At 39.3% G+C, this 27,371-nt stretch overlaps 1 protein-coding gene across 4 annotated transcripts in view; it reads left to right on the top strand.

Annotated features, from left to right (window-relative positions):
* The first annotated feature begins 1,377 nt into the window (after window positions 1-1,377).
* Window positions 1,378-27,371, top strand: part of LOC131236554 (serine/threonine-protein kinase CDG1-like) — a 45,395-nt gene continuing 19,401 nt past the window's right edge. For 2 of the 4 annotated variants that reach the window (XM_058233814.1, XM_058233815.1), the window contains exons 1-3: window positions 1,378-1,855; window positions 13,193-13,329; window positions 16,271-16,368. In XM_058233814.1, coding sequence (XP_058089797.1) covers window positions 1,567-1,855; window positions 13,193-13,329; window positions 16,271-16,368 — 524 coding nt within the window. In that variant the 5' untranslated portion in view covers window positions 1,378-1,566. The remainder of the gene's footprint in view (window positions 1,856-13,192; window positions 13,330-16,270; window positions 16,369-27,371) is intronic. The other 2 variants (XR_009166787.1, XM_058233813.1) reach the window with 1 other exon arrangement.

The following is a 27,371-nucleotide window of genomic DNA, read 5'->3' as shown; positions in this document are numbered from 1 at the left end:
CACAATTACACACTTAACACAATGAAAATTTACATGGTTTGGCCTAGTAGCTTACATGCACTAGAGAAGAATAGAAAATGATTTCTTATTCATTGTTATTTATATAAGAGCACCTCAATATGTAAGGATACAATAAACTTTTAAGCTAAAAAAGAACAAAAAATAGCACATCTCAAATATATAATATTCTAGATTAGCACAATATATATTAGTACTACTCAGTACTCACCGATGTAGAAACATAATCTTTTCTTCTCCACAACACCATTGCTACCCCCGGTAGCGCAGAGTATTATAGAAACATGAATCAAGGCGGTCCATGTGGCGAATCTACAGTGGATGACCGATTGTTCAAAAGCCATACTGATGATCCTAGCCATCACTTGACTGTAGTTCCCGTCTAGCACTAAGAAAAAAAAAAAAAAAAACTTCCTATTGTTGATTTAGAGTTCACTTATTGGGTTGGTTTTGAACCCCCAGTCAGCATGTCAATTGATCACGTGTCACCCACTGTAGGGTCCACCAGATCTACGGTCCAAACAGCATGTCAATTGATCATGTGTCATCCACTGGATCTACGATCCAGATTCATGCATACTCATGGTGCGTTCAGTGGCTCAAAAACTGGTAAGTTAGTTAAAATTACAGTTATAAAGGCAAGACTCCAACCATCACCCCAACTTCAGGGCTGATTTGATAATGTTTAATTGTCGCATTTTTGCATATGGGCAAAGGAGGTCGTTTGGTGGGGTTTAATAGTGGTAATTGGATTTTATTTATTTATTTTGACGCATCCATCCTCACACACTAAATCATGTGTTGAAATAGAATCTGTTTATCACTGAGCCATGAGACTAGACCCATGATAATTTGTATTAATGTGAAATGAAAGGCTCATATGCAAATGCTAAAAACAGTAAGATTTTCAAAAGTAAGCTTACTTCTATTGCTCACTTATAAAATTTAGGAATTTTGAAAATATTACACTTTTACAGCACATCTGAGGCTCCAAATTTCCTTATTTTTAGCTGAAATATTATTTAATGGGTTTATTATAATGATTATATCCAATGTCCCGTATATTAATTTATGGTATTAAAACTATTTCATTCGTGTCATTTACCGGCATCCAACCAAAGTTTATCGTATTCCAATTGAGATCATATTCATTGAACATGTGATTTGGATTCCAACGTATTGTAATTACAACCATCCAAACCAGCACTAAGTAACATTCAACTTGGGTCCTCTTGATGTACGTCCAGTAGCTCTCGCACGCGTCTCACCTCAGCACGTGCGAGTACGCCTGTAGTAAAAGCGGGAGCGGGTTCTCTCGCCACCTCCTTGGAGTCCTTCCCTCGTACCCTCAACCGGTTTTCATATATTTCTGTCTCTCGTTGTTTGGTTTTTCTTAGTTCCGACGAATATCCGAATCAAAGAATAAAATTCGAATCTTCTACAATTTTCTAATCCAGAGAGAGAAACAGACATGAATGACTATTGGATAACGCTCTCTTTCATTCCCATCGCGTTCAAACAGTCACAAATCCCATCCATTTTGATTCTATGTTCTTCATCTTCTTCCTTTCATCACTACAAGTAGTACTACTTCTGAAATTCTACATGCTAATTTCTCATTCGATCGATCGTGTCGTAGAACACAATTCCCAAATTGTGATGGATAATAATTTCCCTCCGCTGCAATCCCATGTCGTCATTGCATTTGATGCCACCAAGGAACTCAAAGAACATGAGCTTCAGCTGGCAGTCACCAACATACGGCTGAGGGGAGGTATTCTCAGCAGCGGCAACACGCTTCTCTTGCTTGGTGTCTTGCACACGGTCCTTCACCCCAGTGAGTGTTCTTGGGGTTTATTTCTTTCTGCATTGCCGCCTAGAAATTCATTTACTAGTAGGGGAATTTACTATGTTCTATCTAGTGTTTTCTCTGCTTTCTAAGCCTTCTGGTGATCCAAGTCATTCATATGATCTCACCTGCATTGGATGCTTGATGCCCTAGAATTCTCTCTTATCAGATGATCCTAACTGTCTGATTGGGCCTCCTTAAATGGAGGCCATTGGTTGTGACTAACTGCGCCTTTCAATCGGTTGGATGGGATCATTTGATACGTGTGATATTGTAGCATGGAGCGTCCCGTAATTGGGCCGACCAGGTCAACTATCATGTTATTGGATACTGGATCAGATGAAAAACTCTGCTCTTTTGATCAAGCGTCCTATCATGCCTCCAGGGCATGTTTGTGTGCCACTTGAAAATTAGTTCGTCTCGTTAATTAAAATCTAATACATAATCACTATTAATTAAAATGACATGAAATCATTTTTGGGTGGTGCCCAAACAGGCCCTTAGGGGAAATTAGGCTTCATTTATCCATATTTATTGAATTGGCCAATACCCATTTGAGGCAACCAAAGATGCATGATGAAATAATGATCAGATGATATGTTAATCTTATTCCGTTATTGTTTTTTATTTCACTATTCCTTAAAAAGTATTCACTACTCTGTATTCGGGCTTCAAAGATACGTTACTGCTGATGGAAGAGTGGGCTCACTTTACTGGTGTTGGTTGAATTGGGTGTTTCCCAGTCGAGAAATTTTAAGAAAATGAAGAAATGATGAGTCTACCACTGCATGCTCTAGGCATCAACTGTTCGCAAATTCTCCTAATGGATAGGTGCAGTGTAGGGCTTCATCATTTTGGGAATCATGTGTGAGCGTGTTCCTTGCTATTTTGTCTAGCCAACTGCTCAATGACATTACTTTGTGTTTAGCGAGGTTGCCTGACAACCGCCCGTCCATGACCTTACTTTGCTTGCTCACTGTAACATCCTGAATTTTCACTGTTTTGAATTTCCAAAAATCCTTGAATTTTTTTTTTTTTTTATTAATTAACTTATTATATCACTTAAATGATCAATAACACTTAATGTTAGTCTATACAGGGGTGAAGCCAGTAAAGAACCGCACAAATCCGATTAATCAACCGTAGGAAGCCAATGAATCCGCCCGATCACTTAAACATCAGGTGTAGTGTAACGTCCTGCCCAACCAGAACAGTGCGGGCCGTCAAGCCAAATGACCATTTACACTTGGCAGCAGCCCGTGCGGGCTATACCGTAACATGGGAAGGTCAGAAAATTATAAAAATTCAAGGGAGCATAGATCTCACTGGGCTTAGGGACCATCGCGGACCACGGACCCAGTGGACACCCAGAAGTGGAATCTGACACTTACCAGATGCGCCCCACCAATGCCAAAGTTGAAATCTGGCACGTGTAAATAAAAACTGAGATGTGAGACATTTCAACCGTCAGATTTCTTTATAATTTACGATGAGGGTCTAATATATTTTTCTACGCCCGCCCATAAAATCTGGGTCCCGGTCGTGGCACGGTGACCTTTGATCGCGAATCAGACCCGTACGACCAAACCCCATATATAATCATCTCCAAATTTTGCATGGCCCTTCATCGGGCCATGGAGCACCTATCCTATAAGTTTCATGGTCAGAGGGCCACCAGAACTGCCCCGGTTATCCAAACAAGTTCTAGACCGCTCGTTGGTGGACACTAGTTCTAAAACTATAGAATAATGTCCGTCTCATTGGGCTTGACGTCCATCGCGGGAATCAGACCTAGATACTTCCCAGAACTAGACAACTTGAGCCAAAGGACGAGTGCATGAGAAGTGCAAATACCCTAAAGGAAGGAGTTAGAACTTAAGTAAATTAAGTCGTCCACTCTTATGCAAAGTTGAGGATTTCGGACCGTCGGTTTGCGACCAAACTTTACCCATGGAGTAAGGATATTTCTCTGCTCATATCCGTATAGCCGCGGCCCTGATCGACTATCAGTGACCGTTGAACAGACTTCTTATCATATCTGTCGATCGGTGCATCCAAATGGCGGGCCAATCATATCCATACGTAGATCATCATTAGGGCTAGCTATCCTACGGTGTATATTGACTTGTACACCCCATAGTGGGCCCTAGAGGCTAGAAAGACCCTCCCATAGGTCTAGTATAGTAAAAACCCAACACTTGGGGCCATTTCCACCAAATCTGGCATTATAAAAGGGCCTCATTTGGGCTCTCTCTCTCCCCATACGATTTTGCCCTAGAGAAGGAAAGAGAGAAGAGAGAAAAAGGAGAAGAGAAAGAGGAGAAAGGAGGAGAAAGAGAGAGGAAGAAGAGAGTAAAGGAGGGTGTTGTTGATGGTGGGGCCCAAGGGAGCTCAACCTTGCAACTCTCCACTTCTTCTCCAAGAAAACCCTCCACCACAACCACACATTCGCTCCGTTGATCGTCTAGGTAAAATCCCTCGTCCCTTTTTTTTTTCTTGAAATTCATGTATTGAGGAGAGATTAACATGGATTCTAACATACAAATGCTTGCTTTAGGGATTCCCGCCGTTCAACCCCAAAAATCCCCGCTCCTAGGTCGTTCCCAAGCCTCCAACGAATTCGAAGGTGCGGACTATTGTTCTTAGGTAGCCTAGCACCAATTTTAATATGAGATTAATGATTTTGATTGCTTGGATGTTATATTTGAAAGCTTAGGGAAATCCTAGGAATTGTATGTTGGTTGGAATGGTATGGATTTATATGTTTGGCTCTCTCATGATGTCGTTTATGTTTCTCACATGATTTGATGTATGGATGATCATATGCTCATGCCGTGTTGATTTTTTATACATTGTTTGCTTCATATTACGTATGATTTCATTACTCTTGTGTACATGATTTCTCAACATGGAGGAAGTGTTAAGTTCCTCACCAACCCACACCACACACATACACTTTATTCATAATATTAATAGTTTGCTTGTTAGAGAAATTTGAATTGTATGTTGAGCAACATGAGAACATGGTGTTAAATATGTTTGATGTTACATTGGTAGTTGGCATGCTATGAGTCACTATTCTTACCCTTGGGTTGGTCAGGAACATGAGGAGAGCGAAGGTGGTTCCGTTGGTAGGACCACCTTGAGGCTAAACCCATAGGTTTGGGCGAGTACGTGTGGGCGGCAGTAGTTAGACTACATGGGTCGCTTGTACCCAATGTCGTTTCGCCACATACTTGCCTGGGCTTGTGCGGTTTAGTCCACTGTCTGACCCACCTGGTTTGTTAACCTTGTTTGCTCACATATGTATGGAAACTGAAACACCCTACCACCGTTGTAGCCCATCGATACCGGATGGAATATTGATCCACAGTCTCGTGAGTCGGGCATGGTGGAATGGGACACTATGTCAGAGCTGTCGGCCTACGCTGGGGTGACGCTCCTCCCCGTAGTGACCGTGAGCGACCCCACATTCAGCACCCCCATGTGCTTGAAGTCGGGGATGGGGGAAACCCGACGGGGTCAAAGATCGCGGGGTCTCAGCCTCACACATTGGGGGGTCTTGGCCTTGCAACTAGTTCAGGGGATTTGATACGTGGGGTGTATCAGATTCCCAAATCTGCTGGATGAATGGACTTAACTAAAAACCCAATTAACATCATCATTGCATGACATTAGCTAGGTTGGCGACTCGACAGTCGAGGTCGCACTGAAGGAGTGTTGGCATTGGCGATCGTTAGATGGTGTTGCACGAGGGAGTGTTGTGGCGAGGGCATACATCATATCATCCTGCATGCATGTGTATTAACAAGACTAGATAGATGTTTATGATTGATTGCTTTTCATTAAATTCTTATTATAATTGATGCTTGTTACAACTTAAGACTAATAGCACCCACTGAGTTGATCACTCACTCCCACTCTGGGATGGTGTTTTAAAACACCAACCAGACCCGTTCATAGATGCAGGTGATACAGATTTCGTGGAGCCTGGTGATGCGAGTTTCGAGGAGGAGGATGAGTACTCTTACTTTCAGCTAATGGATGGTTCCCCGTCGGCCTAGTAGAAAGGATTTAGATCGCTGAGTTGTGTACTCAGCCCTATTCTTTTGGACATGATATTTCTTTTGTGATTTTGTTGGGCAACGCCTGATGCGACCCTTTTTATATCCTTTTGGACATGTATATAATAATCTATTTACATTTCAGCAGACTAGTTGTGATCGTGCTTCATATTTCAAGTAATTCCATGCTGCGCCTTTAAACCTGGATTAATCGCATATTAATGAAAACCGATTATAAGTGACCCCAGGAACTCGGGAGTCGAGCGTATGCACGACCCTCGATTTTCAGGGCGTTACAAGATGGTATCAGAGCAATAGTTTGGAATCCCTTGGGCCATGGGTCATGAACTCACTAACGCGTCTGCTGACTTGAGAGGATACATATTTGAAGACGCAACAGGGACTTAGAACGCTAGGAACCATCCCAAACCCTGAACCAACAATTGTAGACGGAGGGTAGGACTTCTAATTAGGAATGGGTAGCGAGAAAGGGATTAGTAATGCTAGAGAGGGGGATCCGAGAGTCTTACAATGCCACGTCCCATTCCCGGGCAAGAAATTGAAAACTTGATGGTAAGACTCGATATGATTGAGTAGGAGATTTAGCTAGTTTAGTCCATCAAATTCCTAGGGCCCATGGGGCCAACTGAAGTAGGTGGGATTAGGGTGAAATGAATGTTAGAGTAACGATTAATGTAAGTATAGGGTATAGTCCATGGGATGAGCGCATCCCATATTCCATGATGACCTGTTGGAATGTACCCAACTAGAGGTAAATTTCAGATTTTCCTTCTGAAATTTACTTGGAAAGTCCATCATCATGAGATTTGGAAATTCCACATCACGCCTCTCAACACCAGGCTCATCTAGCAAGCCTAGGAAGTTAATTTGGAATTTCGTCCCACACCCATTCCACACATGCCATTCCCAAATCTTGAGTTGGGAGTAGCATTGCAACCCTATTTAATACAACTAAATGCCCTTACCTAGACAGGCCTAAATCGAAATCCCTCTTTCCAATATCTCCTTAAGATATTCACCTGTCATTACTTTATTCTTAAACTTCCTCAGTGTATTGTTAGGAACGAGTCGAAATTCGAAAGATTAGACGGTCAAGACCACTGTCCAAATCTAAATGAGCTAATATCAGACCAAAATTAATCATTCCAACCCATTTGGAGATGAAGACATAGAGGTGAATGAAAATTTACCAAAATTAGTGAAACTGTAGAAAAATCAGATTTTGACCCATAACCAGGAGGAATCTCATGAAATAAGTAGGCTCATTATGTAGATCGGCTTTTCCTACCTCAAATTCATATATGGCACGTCGAATAACTCATCCCGGTTTGCGAGATATGGTCGTCGCAAGGCGCGCCCAGCGGATGTTGCCAACGCCCGACAGCGGGCCGGGTGGCCCGTTTTCTACAGATTTTAGCTTGATTTCAAAAATTCATATCTCCTTCGTTATAACTCCGATTTAGGTGATTCAAAAGCCATATTGAAGCTTGATGAGTCTAGTTTTATATAAAAATAAGAATAAAATAAAATAAAAATTATAATATAATTAAAATTAAGATGTTTTACCAACTATTCAAAAATTATTAATTTCAGACAGCTGTTGCTCCTGGAATTTTAATAATTTATTTACAACTCCAAATGAGATGAAATTTTGTGAGATGTCTTTAAACTTAATGATAAATTATTATAAAAATTTTAAAGATATTTCAGTTACTAAAAGTATAAGAATCGTTGTAAAAATTAGGGATATGTAGAGCCCATTTCCCTCTACTCCCACTCCATCATCCTCACTCTCCCATCTTCAAATCCATCTCTTCAAAATCCATCTTTTCCTCCTACAAACTCACCATCTCCTCTTCCTCACCTCCAAACCACCTTCCCAAACCCTTCCTTAACCATTTTTTTTTCTCAACCCCGTTCTTAAGTCCATCCACAAAATCCCATTCATAAAGCCAACATCAAACATACTCTCTCCAACTAACTCCCATCTCTTTTTTTTTCCTCATATCCAACCCAAACCCATTTCCAACATACATTCCCCAAAACCCAACATCACACTTCATTCCCAAGTCCCACTCCATTCGCTCAGTCACTCTCAAAACCCATTACAAAAAAAAAAAATCTCCTCTTTCTCCATTTCTTCAACTTTTCTCAAATCTCACTACCCACTCTCTCAAATTTGCATCTTCTCAAATCCTATTTTTCAAAACCTATCTCCAAGACCATTCTTAAAATCCCTTTCTTAAACCCGCTTTTAAAACCCACTCCTAAGAACCGTTCACAAAAACTCATTTCTAAAGGCCATTCCCCAAACCCTTTCCTAAAACTCAATTTCAAGCCCCTTTTCAAAATCTCTTCCTCATATCCAATCCACCTTTAGCCAAGAAAGATGACCTTCCTTGCAACCATTGCCTCCTTCTTTTCCTTCTGGTGATCCTTTCCCTCATGGGAAAGAAAGGACTGGCTCGCAGGAGGCGGGCTGAGCCAGGAATCGTCCTGTATAATTAAATCAGATTATTTTTAGTATATATTTTTTTATTCCAAGTAGTTCCTAGCATGGTTGGATTACAATTCCTTAGAAGGATTGAATTTTATTACTTAAGATCTTATAAGTTCGTATTCGATGCAAATTTCGCTAAAACATTATGGGTTCCTAAAACATTTTCTTCCTTCCCCTTTTGCATCGTTCACAGCGTCATTAGCCCTCTAAATTTCTGAGATATCTTAAAACTTTTGATTCTTCCTTTACCCGAAATCAACGAAAGCAAAGTGTGGTTTGTTCATAGCCCACGCCCATAAGATCAAGATGACAATATGCAGAAACATGTTTAGGCCCTTAGGGGGTGTTTAGCACATGGTATTTGATAGGATTAGGTGGAAGGAAATTGCATTTGGTCTGTGTAATTACATCCAACATTTGAAGAGGATAGAAAGGGTAAGATTAGGTGGGATGGAATGGCATTTAGTCCCATGAAATTGCATTTGATCCCCATGCATGAATTCCATGGTTTTTGAAATCTACTACAAATGTAGGCCCTACATTGAGGCATGCGTTAAATCATGCCATCCATCCATATGCACCATTTACATGTGACATTCTGATTATATACGTGTACAAATGAACGACATCCGTTGTGAATTTGGTCTGCTGATTACAAATTTCATGGTCCACCAAACATGATTTAGCTTAATCCGGTGTTTTCCGTGGTAATTTTATTATTATTATCCCAAACATGGGATTAGATGGCTGCAATACCATGGTATTTCTAGACATGCAATCATTGTGAAATAATGATATTAATCCCATCTAATACAATTCAACACTATTCAACTCCACTAACCAAACAGGCCCTTAGGCTTCCAAATCCCACCCCATTTCCTCCCTATTCCACTCACCTCTCTCAAATCCAAGAGCTTCGTGGGACCAATGTCATATATGGATTGTAGCCAAGCCGTTCATTCAGTTTTTCCAAATTATTTTAGGGTATGAGCCAGACAAATAGACGGCTGAAGTGAACCACACAGTGAGAACTGAACTCCCACCACTAAAAACATTTTTGAGGTATATGTGGAAAATGGCATGTCAAAGAATGTACTCTATATGTTCCATAATATGGGGAGGTGTGGATGAGGCCTATTTTGAGATCCAATAACAGTCTCTTCAATAATTTGGTTAGGAGCCGTGAAGCCCGCGTAGCGATTCATGTGTATGATCAGATAATTTGAGTTGGGATCATGCCTGATCTTTTCACTTTTACAACGATGATGAATGTTTGCTTTAAGAATGGGATGATGCATAGGGCAGCTGAGTTTGTTACAGGAGTAGAAGATAAGGGGTTTGAGCCAAAATGTGGTTACCTATAACTATATATATATATATATATATATATATACACCCTTTGCTTGCCACTTATTTTCCACGTGATTGACTGAGCATGCAACTCGAGTTTGATACTATTCCTTCAAGAAGCCTTCCAGAAACTTTGGTATTGAAAATTCCCTCCGAGCCACACCATGTATACTGATAGGACCATATTTCCACTATGGAGTTCTGTTCTAAGAATTTTATTTGGTTGGCTTTTCATTTCGATTACCATTAATAGCAGGATAGCTTTGTCACAATGCCAAAGTGACCACACCCCATTGGTTCGAGCTAAATAGTCTAATGGGTTAGGTTGCTTACTCTAGTTCACTGAGCATTAAGCGACTCCTCTTGTCCTTTATCTATATAAGGCAACCACACATTCTTTTCACAAGATACAATAGGACCTCATTTACGAGATCAGTAAGCATAGTTCTGCTGCATTTATATTTATATTTATATTTATTTCTTTTTGCGAGTCTCTTGTTTTCTGCCCTTCTCCACTTCAGTCCACTCAGTTAATTCTCAAACCCTACTCCTGATAACCATAGGATCGAAACCGCAACATACAAATACAATATTAGGCCATTGAAAAACCTTTCTGGGATAATCATTTGACCATAAGCATATATAAAGATTGATTAATAACTAATTTGGACTTGAATTAAAAAGAGAACTCCCTTTAACAAAGACCCGAATGACAACCTCAAAAAAAAAGGGGGAGATTTTATCATTTCGATGATATGAGGTATTCCCTAAACATTTAGATTGATCGGACTACGGAATTACGGAAGTATACACCTGCGAAGCATTCGCGGCTTGACTCAATTCTCAATCCTGGGCGACTACCAATGGACTCACTGCTTTGGCCGAGCAGAAGACCAAGATCCACCAGGACGAAGAAGGGATATGATGAGCCTTCTACCCTGGTCAGGTAGATGATCGACGTATCGGGTTCAAGCCTACTACAACCGTCTCTCCGTATTGGTCTACCACTGAAAACAAATATTTTTACTCTAGATAGAGGAAAACTGTCGCCATGAATCTAAAAAAGTTTTAAGGGGGGTAGACTAAAATGAGCTAGCCTAGCATAGATAGTATACACCCTACCATGCATATAAACTTGAAATCAACAAACCTAGGCAAATTAAATAATGAAGCCTTTACTTCCTACCCTTAGGCAATTTTCACTGAATTATTTTTAAGGGGGGTAGATTGTAACATCCTGAATTTTCACTGTTTTGGATTTCCAAAAATCCTTGAATTTTTTTTATTAATTAACTTATTATATCACTTAAATGATCAATAACACTTAATATTAGTCTATACAGGGGTGAAGCCAGTAAAGAACCGCACAAATCCGATTAATCAACCGTAGGAAGCCAATGAATCCGCCCGATCACTTGAACATCAGGTGTAGTGTAACGTCCTGCCCAACCAGAACAGTGTCCTGGGGTGTCCACGTAGGATTTGCTGCAGGACCGTTCGTTTAAACTACTCATGGTTTGGTGCCACAACTAAATTAAGTTAGGATTATCCCATTAGAGTAGACCAGTCGGGTTGTGATTGGGCCAAGTGCGGGCCGTCAAGCCAAATGACCATTTACACTTGGCAGCAGCCCGTGCGGGCTATACCGTAACATGGGAAGGTCAGAAAATTATAAAAATTCAAGAGAGCATAGATCTCACTGAGCTTGGGGACTATCGCGGACCACGGACCCAGTGGACACCCAGAAGTGGAATCTGGCACTTGCTAGATGCGCCTCACCAATGCCAAAATTGAAATCTGGCACGTGTAAATAAAAACTAAGATGTGAGACATTTCAGCCGTCAGATTTCTTCATAATTTACGATGAGGGTCTAATATATTTTTCTACGCCCGCCCATAAAATCTGGGTCCCGGTCGTGGCACGGCGACCGTTGATCACGAATCAGACCCGTGCGACCAAACCCCATATCTAATCATCTCTAAATTTTGCATGGCCCTTCATCGGGCCATGGAGCACCTATCCTATAAGTTTCATGGTCAGAGGACCACCAGAACTGCCCCGATTATCTAAACAATATCTAGACCGCTCGTTGGTGGACCACTAGTTCCAAAACTATAGAATAATGTCCGTCTCATTAGGCTTGATGTCCATCGTTGGAATCAGACCTGGGTACTTCCCAGAACTGGACAACTTGAGCCAAAGGACGAGTGCATGAGAAGTGCAAATACCCTAAAGGAAGGAGTTGGAACTTAAGTGAATTAAGTCGTCCACTCTTATGCAAAGTTGAGGATTTCGGACCGTCGGTTTGTGACCAAACTTTACCCATGGAGTAAGGATATTTCTCTACTCATATCCGTATAGCCGCGGCCCTGATCGACTATCGGTGACTGTTGAACAGACTTCTTATCATATCTGTCGATCGGCGCATCCAAATGGCGGGCCGATCATATCCATACGTAGATCATCATTAGGGCTAGCTATCTTATGGTATATATTGACTTGTACACCCCATAGTGGGCCCTAGAGGCTAGAAAGACCCTCCCATAGGTCTAGTATAGTAAAAACCCAACACTTGGGGCCATTTTTACCAAATCTGGCATTATAAAAGGGCCTCATTTGGGCTCTCTCTCCCCATACAATTTTGCCCTAGAGAAGGAAAGAGAAAAGAGAGAAAAAGGAGAAGAGAAAGAGGAGAAAGAGAGAGGAAGAAGAGAGTGAAGGAGGGTGTTGTTGATGGTGAGGCCCAAGGGAGCTCAACCTTGCAACTCTCCACTTCTTCTCCAAGAAAATCCTCCACCACAACGACACATTCGCTCCATTGATCGTCTAGGTAAAATCCCTTACCCCTTTTTTTTCTTGAAATCCATGTATTGAGGAGAGATTAGCTTGGATTCTAACATACAAATGCTTGCTTTAGGGATTCTGGCCGTTCAACCCCAAAAATCCCCGCTCCTAGGTCGTTCCCAAGCCTCCAACGCGTTACACTCACCTTGTGGGGTGTGTATCTAATGTTTATGCTTGGTTGGAAAGAGTGTGGCAGTTTGATGTTGATTCACAGAATGAGAAAAAAGGCTGCAAGGTTAGAAAGCAATGCTGTACAGACTCTAGATCTTAGAGGGAAAATAAATAATGCTGGAATGTGACTATGTTAGAAATATGGGTTCTATAAGAATGAAAGTACTGCATGAATGAGCTGTAAGCTTCCAAAATAAGGGTATGCACATAGAGATTAATTGCTTTGTTATGTTGTAGAAGTGAGTAGGGATGCCCTTACTAATACACATTAGTTCAAAATAATGTATTAAATGAAAATTCAACTCTGTAATTCTCTTGTTCATTATTGGCTGATGCTGGTCTTCTGACTGTATCCTTGGTTTGTGTGACTTCAGTGGGATACCTGACTAGAGTATGCACTGATTCTATGTTCGGGACCAGCGCTCGTGCAATGGAAGAAGAAGTCTCAAAGAAAGTCGATTCTTATGTAAACATGCTCCAGCAAAATGCTGAACAATGCAAAGATGAAGGGGTAATATTCTCTAAATGTTTTGTGCTGGGATGCCTTTGCTATCTATTCTTTGTTCTGTTTCGTAACGACAGACTATACATATATACATATGCATACATTTGTCTGTGTATACACATGTACGTAGTGTATGTATATTATATATATAATATACAAAATACATATATATATATATATATATATAATATACAAAATACATATATATATATATATATATATATATAATATACATACATACATTCATACAATGTAACAGTCTCTGATTCAAGTGTCGTTTGGTTTGGTTGGCCCCACCATGATGTGTTTTTGATATTCACTCTGACCATCATGCGGATGACCCTATGTTAGGCCTAGGGCTCAAAAACCAAGAGAATCTTTGATTCAAGTGGGCCACACCAAGGGAAATAGTTGGAAGGGGGATGCCCACCCTTGATTTTTTACAGGGCCCACTGTGTGAAATCTACTCCGACCATTAGATGCATCATCCACATTAGTCCTATGGCTAAATAATCAGGCTGACATATGATTTAGGTGGGCGATACAAAAGGAAACAATTGGGAGATCAATGTCCTCCCTTGATTTTTTATAAGGTCCATCCTGATGAGTAAGTTAAATCACTCCAACTATTCGATGCCACACCAAAAGTTAGGCCTGGGGCCCAGAAATCAGGCTCACCCATGACTCAAGTGGGCCACATTAAGAGAAATAGTTTGGAGGGTGGGCGTTACCCTATACATTGTTTCCAATCCTATTGTCCACCTAAATCATGGATGGTTGGATTTTTGGGCCCCGAGTCTAACAACAAGCTGATGTACCTGATGGTTAGAGTGGATTTCACATACACTCACGGTGGGGCCCACCCTATCATGCCTTGAAATTCGGAACACAATGTCCTTGATCCCGAGTTCTAGGTTGTGAATTGTAATTCGAGCATTTATTCCTTGAAATCCCATTCCACACATTGCATATTTAAACTAAATTTAAATAGAACTTCATTAAACTATGACATAATTCAAGCTTAAATTTAAAATTTAAAATTTCAAACTAACTAATATACTTTTACTAAATTCTCTACTAAAGAAAGCCCTCACTAATGTCTCATTATATTGAATTCAACCAAATAAAATAAATTAACCTAGTCGACTGACGCCACTTTAGTAAAAGTATTTGTCTAAGTACTCGGTTTCACATGCGTCGTCTTCTTCTTGAAAACCTGCATTTGATGTTTGATTTGGGTAAGCTAGAAGCCTGGTGAGATCATATTCATCTCAATTGAATTCTACAAAAAGTACAAATAGTTTGATAAGGCGGAAACTAACAAAATAATAGTGGTTAGAGATATACTAATATTTACACTATGATACAATGCATGACTATATGATTTCTATGCTATGAATGCATGATTATTTCACTTTAATTAATTAAGCAAAACAACTTTCCACGACTCTCATGGCATTGACATTAGGAACCTTTTTGCAATCTCGACATGCTCACCTGATCGGTCCAGCGATGTGTGTACTTATATCCAAGATTTCACTGTTACTGACATTAGGAACCTTTTGCAATCCCGACATGCACACAAATGAGCAATCCTAACTTTCTCACAGATCAGAGCACTTGGATCTCTTACGACATTGACATTAGGAACATTTTGCAATCCCCACATGCTCACCTAATCAGTCCAGCGAAGTAGCAATCTTGACATGTACTTAGATGAGCAATTTCGACATGCCCACCGATATGTTACCCAAAAAGAAAAATAAATTCAATTTCAAGTTTCATTATTTATAGCATGGTCATGTATTCCATTCATCCTTTGAGAAATCATAATGCGAGTCAATAACACGATTTCAAGCACACAATGCATGTAATGTTCATGAATAGACAATTCATCAGGTGAACCGTGGGAAGACCCTATCTAAGCTCTATATTCTTAACATTAAACATGAGTCGTAGCTAAATTATTGCCTAAGGACATCACACAATCTAAGGGCCTTCCTAACCCTCGGAGGTTGGTTACAAACGATTAATGAAATGAGTAAGGTGAGGAATGAAGCTTTTCCCAAGGAGGAAAAATCAATCAGAACTGTAGAGATGGAGTCCACAATGTAGTATGTTCTATTTAGATACAATTTTATACATGTGTGAATTTCCTAACTAGACCAGGTAGGATAAAACTTAAAATTAGGAGAAAAATAAGAATAGTTTACGCAACTAGGAGGAATTTTCTACAAAAGGAAATGGAATTCAAAAGAGAGGAATCACTTACTTGTAGACGACGATCTCTTGCTCCAAACAGACCCTAATTCGGATCTGAGTTGACTTAGCGGGTTAACTCGCTCGGTAAACTCAAACTTCTTCTATGATTTCTCCTCTTTCTCGTTCCTAGTAGATTGACGTCCAACAATGTCATTGACTTGCCTAAACTTGACTCAACTCAGCAAGGTGTGCGGGTTGAGTTGACAAGTATCTCTCTCTCTCTCTCACTCACTCACTCTCTCTCTCTCTGTCTCTCTCTCACTCACTCACTCTCTCTCTCTCTGTCTCTCTCTCAGTTTTCCTCTGTGTTTTGTTGTGCTTTAGTTCTCTCACTGGGGAAGGGTTTTATAATCTCATTCAATTCTCTATAAGGTTCTAGAAATCCCGCTCGAGGAAGGTTTCAGCGTCAAACTATTATGTGTATATTTTTGGTCACATAGCTGGGTAACTTTCTTCAGAACATAAACCGGCATCCTTATGATATCAATTGTGGAAAAAAATGTCATGGATGTTGCTTATGCATTCGATTCACACATGTTGAGCAGCGAGATGGTGGGACAACCCTACTTCACGGGTTTGGCTCCCATACAAACAATACAGGAGGTCCCACACAACTAATTGCATGAAATTATCACTAGTTGTTACATTTTTTGTTAAACTCTAATGTTCTTTTATTGTGAATTAGGTTGACATCAAAGTCAAAATTACTGCTGGAATTCCAATCAAGCAAGTTATTTGGCAAGAGGTTATTTCTTGTAGAGCAACTTGGCTTATACTTGAAAGGTACTTTTCTCTCTCATGTTTTTAATGTGTGCAAAATAATGCTTAGCTCATCTGATTATTTTGCAGAATTTATATAAACCTAAAACATGCAGTATATTGTTGTTTCTTGTTCTTGTATGTGTTTCTGTTTTGGCACGAACCAATAATTATCATTGGATTCTCCTGCCACAGGCTGACATATCCATTACTCATTTGACACTTCAACTATTTTATCTGTTGATGGAATCCAAGAGCTAATGATATCTTGATAAGCTATATTTTTATTAATTAGTGATTATTATTAGTAATTAGTAATTGTTAAATGGCTATATTGTACTAATCTTGAAGGCTTACGAGAAGCTACAATGAGAAAATGAAGAAAGAAGGAGAAGAAAGATGGAAGAGAAACAATGAGAGAGGAAGAGGAGAGAGAGGAAGAATTTGAGATGCTTAGGTGTATTGAAACCCTAGCCCTCTACTCTTACTTATAATAGTAAAAGCGTGAATGGGGCCTATGGGCCTTACTCAACTATCAACCTTTCAACACTCCTCAAGCCCAAGCATCTTAAGAGGCCCAACTTGGGAAAAGGGCTAACATAATCAAACCTAAGAAAGAAAGAAATTCTTCTCTAATATATCAAACCTAAGAAAGAAAGAAAATTTTCTCTAACATCCTCCCTCAAATTCAAGGTGCTTTGAAAAGTGGAACTTGAATTTGGAGAGGTACACAAAAGATTTCATAAAAAACAGAAAATTAAAATGTAGCACGATTGTGAAGATGAGTAGTGTTGGTTGTGATGAGCGGCGAATGAGCAGATGAGAAGTGGAGACGATGAGACCACCAATACCTTTAGGCAATAGACAGTTCTTCAACTTTAGTGATGTGAGCCATTGGAACAATGTTCACAACCCCAAATGTAGGGTTGTGATATAGTAATAATCTCGGTAAGACCGAGGTCGAATCCACAGGGACTGAACCTTGTACATATTCTGAAAGTAACTAGAACTAGAACTAGAAGAAGATGTATTCTAAATCTGGAGAATTTAAGAGAATAATTGTAAACTATTTAACTAAAACTTGTAAAATTCAAAGGTGTGAAACTAGGGTTTCCAAGGATCCACTTGTAGAGATCATGGAGATTTATGTTTGATTCAAAACACAACTGGAATCAGAGTCCCATCTTCATCCAATTGGAAGATATCTTAGTGAAAATCAAATATGAACTTCCTTTGATCTAGTTCTCAATGGATGAAAGGTATGAGAACTAGAATTGATTCCATTACAAAACCATACCCATGAGACAAAACAAACAACCGAATTTCACTAATTCATAGCCAATCTGAGAAAATTATGAACGTTAGGAAGGATTGCATCATCCAACTATGTTAAGGAGACGATGGTGAACAATAGGATCTCTTAATTCACAATCTCAATAATGAAAAAAACATACTCAAAGCTATCGCAGATTCATTGTAATTTAAGTCACAACCAATCATTAAAAACTGAAAGTATATCTTATAATCAAACTTAAATCAAAGAGAGTTCATCAACCATGAATCAAAGCAGTCGAAAACATCCCGTCACGCTACAAGCTTCACCTCTTAGCCCTAGCTAAGAGGTTTAGCTAATCATAGACATGATTAACTAAATAAATCTGAAGGAAAGCAAAAAAGGAAAACAAGTAAGGAGAAAGAAAAAAACTCAGAAGTCATCCCCATGTCCACGCTGCTCTCGCTCTCTTTCTTCTATTTTTCCTCCTCTCATCCTTGGATGCCTCTACACGTTCTCCACTCCATCCTTTTATAACAATAGGTAGGGCGGTGGCTGTGGCAATGGTATGCATAAGCTTGCGTAGTGACGAAATTGGAAACATCCTACACAGCAAGACAAACGCAAACCGAGTTGCGTTTGATCGAGTTTTTGAGGAAGAACCTAGCCATCATGTCCATTCTGATTTCATGGTGAGGGTCGTGGCCCCCTTTCCAAGATTTTGGACGGTCTGGATCTTCAAAACAATCGATGATTGTGGCCCAAAAGTTCCTGGAATTCTCGGTTTTCATGGATGTGCGTTAGCCCTTATGCAGGTTGCGTTCAGATACTCGGTGGGCCCCATAGTGATGTTTTTGGAGAAATCCACCCCGTCCATTGGATTCCTGGCGAGATTTCAGTCGGAAATGGGTGGTTTTTGATCGATTTTTGGTGCGGCCCACTGTATCAAATCACGCTACCGTTCATCTTGCATTTGACGGTGATCTGTGTGTGTACACGTGCATGGGAGAAAAATGTCACCATGGTTAAGGTCAGCCCCACCGTTCGGACACTTTGGACGGTTCAGATTATCGAGATGATGGACGACTTAGATTATCGAGATGATGGACGGTGGTGGGCCACCACGCGTTACAGCGGATGGACGCTTGTCTTCTGCGTAAAGAAGATGCTGGGAGTCGGGTTAGCGCACACTGACCGACTCCCAGGGTTCGGTGCACGGCTGGTGCGTGCGTGCGTGCTATGCACACGCACTTGGAAGTGGGGTCCACCGTGATGTTTTCTAGGAAATCCATTCCATCTATACTCTTTCTCATTTAATTTAAGGGGTTGGGACCAAAATTAAAGCATATCCAGATATCAGGTGGGCCCTAAATCAGTGATTTAGTGGCTGATCTGTCCGTTGGGCCACTTCCATAAAGATCCAATGGCTGAAATTTTATGTGTACGGTTACTTTATGGTCCTCAAGCCAGATATAAAGTTTCGTGTCAAACGGATGGTGGGAACCCTGTGATCTTGCATTCACGGTGATTTTCAGGCTTCCTTATCTTCAATCACTTAATTTTCTCAGATCTTTGGCGTATGAATTCTTCAATCTCGGTCTCCTAAGATCCGTCCCTTGCCATAGTGATTTTTGAGCATCAAATCCATGCTTTTAGCATCCTTTTCAGTCCAAGCTCCTAAATTCACCTTGCAACACAAACATGATTAAAATAGGACGTTAAACATTATCATGTTCGTAAAACCATGTGATAACTGGGGTCTAATATGCAATACTTGACCCTCAACAAACAACCATTCGGCAAAAACGAGTCTAGATCAAGTATCCAGCTTAACCAAGGCTGGGTCAACTGCCCAACACAATCATAAGTCTGAACAACTATCTGGAACAAATAAGAATGGACCAATTGTCCAATATAAACAATGAGTTTGGATTAACTATCTAACTCAACTAACGTTAGGCCAATTGCCCAACACAATCATAAGTTCGGACAACTATCTAGAACAAATAAGAATGAACCAACTATCCAATATAAACAACAAATCTGAGCCAATTGCTTAGTGTAAACAAGCCCATTACAATCATAAGTTTGAGTCAAGGTTGGGACAATAACCCAGTCTAAACAAAGCCCCAACCAATGTCCTGTGCATAAACCGGTCACGGCCAACTACTTGGTACATAAATAGATCGAGCCAACCACCCTAAATAAATACTGGGCACATCACACACCATGGTAAGGTGAAGAAGTTGCTAAGTCGTCAAAGGAGGAGGTGGATAAGTGGCGAGCACACATTACATAGCAAGAGGCAATCTATTCAAATACCTCCAACAAGACGATAGAAAAATTAGCAAGAACTTCAATTACACATCGAAGAAGCTTCAAATCCAGCAACACATGAACCGGAATACAAAAAACTTCAGCTAATCAATAAAGGGGCTTGAAATCTAGCAACACAAATTAAAACCCTAAAAATTTCAGCCGCAAGTCACCCCCTCTTATGAATCACAACAAGTCAGTGAGGAAAAGGCCTCACAACTCGAAAAAAAGAAAAGAAAAAAGAATGAAAAAGAAGAATAAATGGTGTAGGGAAAAAAGGTTAATAAGTTGTTGTATAGGGAAGGAAAGAAGGAATGTGGAAAGAAAAGAAGATTAGAAAGGGAAGGAAGGGAACCATTACTTGTTGAGAAAGATTAGAAGAATAAAACTCATCAAGTTAAGAGGAAAAAAGAAAAAGAGGAAAAAGAAGGAAAGAGAGAAGAAGAAAAAGAAAAAGGAAGGAAAGAGGGGAACCACTGAGGATTAGTAAAGGAAATACAAAAAATACCAAAAAAATTGCTTTAATAGAAAAATTCAGCAAACACTAGCCAAGACAACAAAAAATCTATTTCAACAGAAAAATCTGGCAAACTCTAACCAAGGCAATACAAAAATTTGCTTCAACAGAAAAAATCCAGCAACCCTATCTACGGCCACACAAAAATCAGAAAGTCCTTCAGGAAAAAAAAAAATCTTCAAGAAAAGAATTGAAGAAGAATTAATTTTTTTTAAAAAAAAAAGTGAGAGGAAAAGAAGAAAAAGGAGAAGAAGAAGAAGAAGAAGAAGAAGAAGAAGAAACCCGAGGAGCACTTAGACTCTAATGCCATGTTAAATGGCTACATTTGCTAATCTTGAGGGCTTCTGAGAAGTTATAATGAGAAGAAGAAAAAGAAAGGAGAAAGATAGAAGAGAAATGGTGTGTGTGTGTGTGTGTGTTTGTGTGTGTGAGAGAGAGAGAGATGCTTAGGGTGTACCCTAGTCCTCTGCTCTTTACTTATAATAGTAAAAATGTGAATGGGCCTATGGACCTTTTTCAACTATCAACCTTTTAACAATAATCATTTTTTATCATTTCCTTTTTTGTAAAATTACGTTGTTGTAATGTCAGCTACTTAATTTGGTATCTGGATTCTTTAATTTGCATATTTAGGCACAGCTGAAAATCTGTAAATTAATGGTTTTAATATTTGTTTTGTTGTAAGTCATTCAGCAATGTTACATGGTCATGTAAGCAACACAGGCAAGTAGATGTGACCATAGTTCTAAAACTCCATGACTTGACTCGAATCTTGTCCAAATCGATGTTTTAATCCGAGTCTATGAAACTTGCTTGTGAGTGTGATTTGGCCCTGAATCAACAATAATTTTGTTGAGGCGGCTTGCTGACTTGCTTGACTTGATGCGACACGTGGTGACTCAAGGTGAGTCACTCGCCTGGTCAAATGTTCTTTTTAGGTAAAAGTCAAAAGGAGTTAGTATTTGACCTTTTAGGTAAAAGTTAAAAGGAGTTAGTGACTTTTACAGCTCAGGGCATTAGCTAACGAAGTAAAACTCTACAACAAACATGCCATTGACTTTGTATTTGTTCATTTCAACCATTTTAACTAGACATAACTGTTGAATTTTGTTTTAAAATAAATATTAAAAATTTGGTTTTCAAATTTTCGGTTTCCCTCCACATGTGAAAAGTTTTGGTGTTTTTGAGCTGTGGGTTTTGTCCCACATCGGATTTGACAAAGAAAACTATCTTGTATATAAAATAGTCCTTTTGCCTTGGGCTTGAGTCCCTTTCAGGAGGCATGTGAGTTCGTGTCCGTGTCCGTGTGCGCGACGTGACGGGATAGGACGGGCTGGGCTAGGCGTGGGCGAGGGTGCGGTGTGAGTGTACTCACGTAGGTGTGTGTGTATGGGTACTCGCGGGACTTTATTTGCGAGAGTGTACTCGCACTTGCGCCTTTTCATTTTAAACTAGAGAGGTGTGTCTGTTCCGGTTGGTCGCACTTGTTGGGTTTAAACCCAACGGACCTAACCCTTTGTAAAGGGTGCTTATGCACCACTTCAGAGTCTATATAAAGGCTTCCGATTTATTTTTGAAAATACGAAAATCCTTCTCTTATAAAATGCTCTCTGATATTTGGTTTTAAGCATTTTTTTATTACTGAGTTCGTCACTGAGTCAACTTAGCACTTTCGGGTTAAACTGCAAGAGGTTCAAGCCCGTGTATAGTGAGTGCACCACTGGGACCGGGTCATAGTCGTTGTATCCTGGAGGTCGATTGCTCTGGAAACCTGTTGCACTTGGGACGCTGTCCAAGGGGAGCAAATTTGATTTCAAGCCGAGTGACTCAGTCACGCCTCGACTTAATTCAATAAGTTCTCTTTCTCAAAAATTTTATTTTCTTTTTTGGTTCTCGATTTTAATAGTCTATTTAATTCAACCAAATATTCCAACAATCTTGAAATCAAATTGTTGAATTACATAGACTATTGCTATAGTAACAGTAAATGCTTCTGTGAGTTAGCCAAAATCGAACCGTTCATTGGACAATGCTTTAAACGGTGGAAACAGAAACTGATGTTCGTATTAACCACCCTTAAAGTTTCATACATACTATCTGAATCATTTACTATAGATCCAGCAAATCAAACCGAAGTAGCAGATGGAAATCATCAAAACTACACCGTGGGGCCTCTGTACGTGATGAGTTCTTGTTCATTGATTGGAATTAATGTAAAGCACGCAAAGAGGTGCAGCAGAAGAATGTTTTAGGTGTACTGTACAGTAGGAGATACCTAAGGGGTAGCAGTCTCTGGATCTGGCGGAATAGGAACATCAACAGGAGCTCTGGATCTGGAAAATGTAGATCTGGATCTGGCGGAATAGCAACAACGATAGTGGATCTGGATCTGGATAAGCGAGATCTGGCGCTGGATCGGGATAATCGAGATCTGGCGATGCAACAGCAACAACAACAGATCTGAATGGGAGCAACAACAATAGGGGTTGCTGGAACTCGAACAGATCGAGCAATAGAGGTGACCGGCTGACACTGGACGAGCAGAGGGGTGACACTGGACGAGCAGAGAGGCGATCAGACGAATAGAGGAGCTGTCGGACAAGCAGGAGGTGGTCGGATCTGCAACAGGGGGCGCAGGACGAGCAACAGGGGGCGCTGGACGAGTAGAGGGATGGTCGGACGACGCAGCAGGGGTGGCCGGACGACGCAGGGGTGGTCGGATGAGCAGGGATGGTGGCCGGACGAGTAGGGATGGTGGCCAGACGCAGTAGGGATGGTCGGATCTGACAGGTGGTGTCGGATTTGGATCAGTAAAGCTTTAATACCATGAAAACCGAGGAGTTGAAAGCTTTTGTGTATTTGAGACAACCTAGAGGGGTTGAATATATAGAGATTACATTATCTATACAAGGAAAGTAATAAAATCAGAATCCTCTACCTATGGAAACCAACTATACAAGGTATGCTAGCTATACAAAGTATATTTCAGTCTGTCTAACAAAAACTATATTCTAAACTCTTTGTCTAACGAACTATATGACGTGTATGCTTCTTATGAATCTGCTAAAGACATTGCTTTGGAAAAAAAGTACATATTGGAAGATACATGTGCTAAAAAATATGCAATTGCTAATTTTCTTCATTATGAAATGACAGGTGATAAACCTGTCACAAATCAGATTCATGATTTTTAAAATCTAGTTCATGAACTGTCGACAGAAGGAATTAAGTTGGATGAAGTGTTTTTGTCAGGAGCACTATAAGAATAGAATGAAACATAAAAAGAACAATATTTTTTAAAAAACTATTATCGTACACATACAAATAGAGGATGCCAATAGAATCAGGGACCAAAAAGAAAATGGAAATGAGATAGATTCAAAGGTGAATCTTGTGGAATCAAGTTGGGCAAATAATAAGAAAAAGGGCAATTGTCATAACTGTGGTAAACTGGACATTACATAAATGAATACAAGCTCAAAAAGAAGAATGTAAACAATCAATTCAAGAAAAAGTGAAATTGCTACAACCGTGGAAAGCCTAGGCATCATATTATAATATGCAGGCTTAAGAAAAATAAAGATAAGCTGCAAGCTAATCTTAGAGAAACAGGCAATGAGTCTGACATGGTAGTAGTTGTGGTGTCAGAAGTCTTTCTTGTAAACAACTTGGACTGGGTACTAGATACTAGTGCAATTAGGTATGTGTGCAAGAATCGTAGCATGTTTACCTCCTACCAAGTATCAGGAGATGATGAACAGGTGTTCATGGGTAATGCCAGAACATCTCCAGTTGTGGGGAAAGGGAAAGTACTTTTGAAACTCACTTTTGGAAAGACTCTGATGTTGAATGATGTCCTACATGTGCCCAACATTAGAAGAAACTTAGTCTCTTGTTTGCTCCTCAATAAGGCTGGTGTCAAGTTAGTATTTGATTCAGATAAGCTTGTAATGACTAAGAATGAAACTTTTGTTGGTAAGAGATACTTCAGTGATGGTTTATTCATTGTAAATGTATCCAATGATAATAATAAGAAGACATTTAGTTCTGTTTATATCGTTGAACCATTTTATCTATGACATAGCAGATTATGTCATGTGAATGTAGTATCTTTGAAGAAAATGAAAAGATTAAGTTTATTACTTAATATATCTAATGAAGAATTCGATAAATGTGAAACATGTGTAGAATCAAAATTTATTAGAAAACCCTTTAAATGAATAGAAAGATCATCTGTTCTATTACACAGTGACTTAGGTGATTTTAGAAATCACATGTCTAGGGTGAAAAAAGATATTACATAACTTTTGTAGATGACTACTCTAGGTTTACTAGAGTCTATCTGTTAAGAAATAAAGATGAAGCTTTAAATACTTTTTCTAAATACAAAATTGAAGTTGAAAATCAGTTAAATATAAAAATTAAAAGACTTAGAACAGATAGAGGTGGTGAATATGAATCTTCTCAATTTAAAGAATTATGTGAAAATAGTGGAATAATTTATGAAACTATAGCTCCTTATACACCAAAACAGAATGGAATAGCAGAACGTAAGAATAGAACTCTAAAAAAGATGATGAATGCCATGTTAAACAGTTCAGGCTTACCCTCAAATATGTGGGGAGAAGCAATTCTGTCTGCTTATTATATCCTAAATAGAATTCCTTCTAGATCTTCTGAACAAATACTTTATGAACTTTGGAAGAATCATGTTCCTAGTTATAAATATATTAAAGTGTGGGGTGTCTTACTAAAGTAGGATTACCTGAAACTAAGAAAATAAAATTAGGTCCTAAAACGACTGTGTATTTATAGGTTATACACAAAACAGTGCAGCCTACAGGTTTCTAGTTTTAAAAACTAAGAATAATATTCTAGATCCTAATACAATTATAGAAGCTAGGGATGCAGAATTCTTTGAAAACGTATTCCCTATGAAATCTAAATCTATAGGAATAGAGGAAGTCGATGAATCGGATATTGCGTCTACTAGTAAAATTGCTTACGAGAAAGTAGTAGAAAAAATACAACCAACAAAAACTACTAAGGTTAGAAGAGAAACTAACATAGGAGATGATTTTTTTCACCTTCTTAGTAGAAAATGATCCTACAACGTATACAGAAGCAATTAACTCTCCAGATGCAACCTTTTGAAAGGAGGCAATGAATGATGAGTTGGAATCTATTATATCTAATAACACTTGGGAACTTGTAAACCTACCACCTGGAAACAAACCAATAGGTTGTAAATGGGTGTTTAGAAAGAAACTAAAATTAGATGGAACTATTGAAAAGTTTAAGGCTAGGTTGGTAGCGAAAGGCTTTAAACAAAAGGAAGGAATATATTACTTTGATACATATTCCCTTATAACTACAATTACAATTATCAGGGTCTTAATAGCGATAGCCTCCATATATAAACTGGTGGTACACCAGATGGACGTTGAGACTACTTTCCTAAATGGAGACTTAGAAGAAGAAATATATATGAAGCAAGCTGAGGGTTATAAGATATAAGGTAAAGAAAATAAAGTATGTAGACTAATTAAATCACTATATGGTTTAAAATAGGCTCCTAAACATTGACATGAAAAATTTGATGGTGTTTTAAAATCAAATGGTTATCATATAAATATTGTAGATACATGTGTATATATAGTAAAATTTTTAGAAATGATTATGTTATTATATGCCTTTATGTTGATGACATGCTTATTTTTGGAACTAATATTAAATTAGTTAATGCAACTAAGAAATTCTTGTCATCTAAGTTTGACATGAAAGACTTAGAAGAGGCTAGTATAATCTTGGGTATTAAAGTAACCAGGAAACATGGTGTTATTATATTATCACAATCTCATTATATTGAGAAGATATTGAGAAAGTTTAACCATTTTGACTGTTTACCTGTCAGTACTCCTTATGATTATAGTGTGACTCTCATGAAGAATACAGAAAATAGTGTCTCAATTGAAGTATTCCAGAATAATTGGTAGCCTCATGTATCTAAGAAACTGTAATAGACCATATATAGGTATTGCAGTAGGAAGGCTAAGTAGATATACACATCCCTGGAAAAGAGTAATGAAATGCCTTGTCTAGGATTTTGAGATACCTAAAAGGCAGTATGACCTATGGTTTACATTATAATGGTTATTTTCCTATATTGGAAGTGTTGGGGGCCTTGCACAAAACCTTAGGATCTATCCTCCCAAATCAAACTAGAATTATGGGATAATAAAGCAATGAAATAAATCAAAGCATAAACCACACCACACAAGAGATTTTTACGTGGAAAACCCTCAAAGAGGTAAAAACCACGAGACCGCGTCCAGATCAACAATCCACTATGAAGTAGAACGTTACAACCTTCTTCACTCACGCAAGAGTGGATAAACAATAAGAGAATAAAAGAAAAACAGAGAGATCTCACCGATCACGAGGACGTAGAAGCGCTGAGATGTTGAGTGCACGGTAGATCACCTCTACGAGCATAACCTCCCTTCCACAAGCTTCCTCTCTCTCTTTCTCTCTCTCTCTCACCTTTGATAGCCCTAAACCCTTTAGCGAACCCTTGTAAAGCTTTAGAAAACCGTCTTGCATTGCCTAGAAAAGCCCTTGGCACCCCTATTTATAGTTTAGGAAACTCCCTTTCACACCCCTTATGAAAGGGCCTCAAAATTTCACAATCTGCACAAAATTGCGGAACGAATTTGCGTAACCTCGATTAGTCGAGCAGTGTCCTTGACCGGTCGAGCAAAATAAACCCAAAATCACTGGAATTTGAGTCGAGCCAGGGCTCGACTAGTCGAGCACCACCCTCGACCGGTCGAGTGAGGCTCACGACCGGTTAAGCCTGGGAGGAAATCTCATCAAAACTCCCCCTTTCCAACCCAGCAGGGATTCACCTTCTTCAAGCCA

The sequence above is a fragment of the Magnolia sinica genome, chromosome 2 (genome assembly GCF_029962835.1).
Source record: "Magnolia sinica isolate HGM2019 chromosome 2, MsV1, whole genome shotgun sequence".
Lineage (NCBI taxonomy): Eukaryota > Viridiplantae > Streptophyta > Magnoliopsida > Magnoliales > Magnoliaceae > Magnolia > Magnolia sinica.
This window is presented reverse-complemented; position numbering and strand designations above follow the sequence as displayed.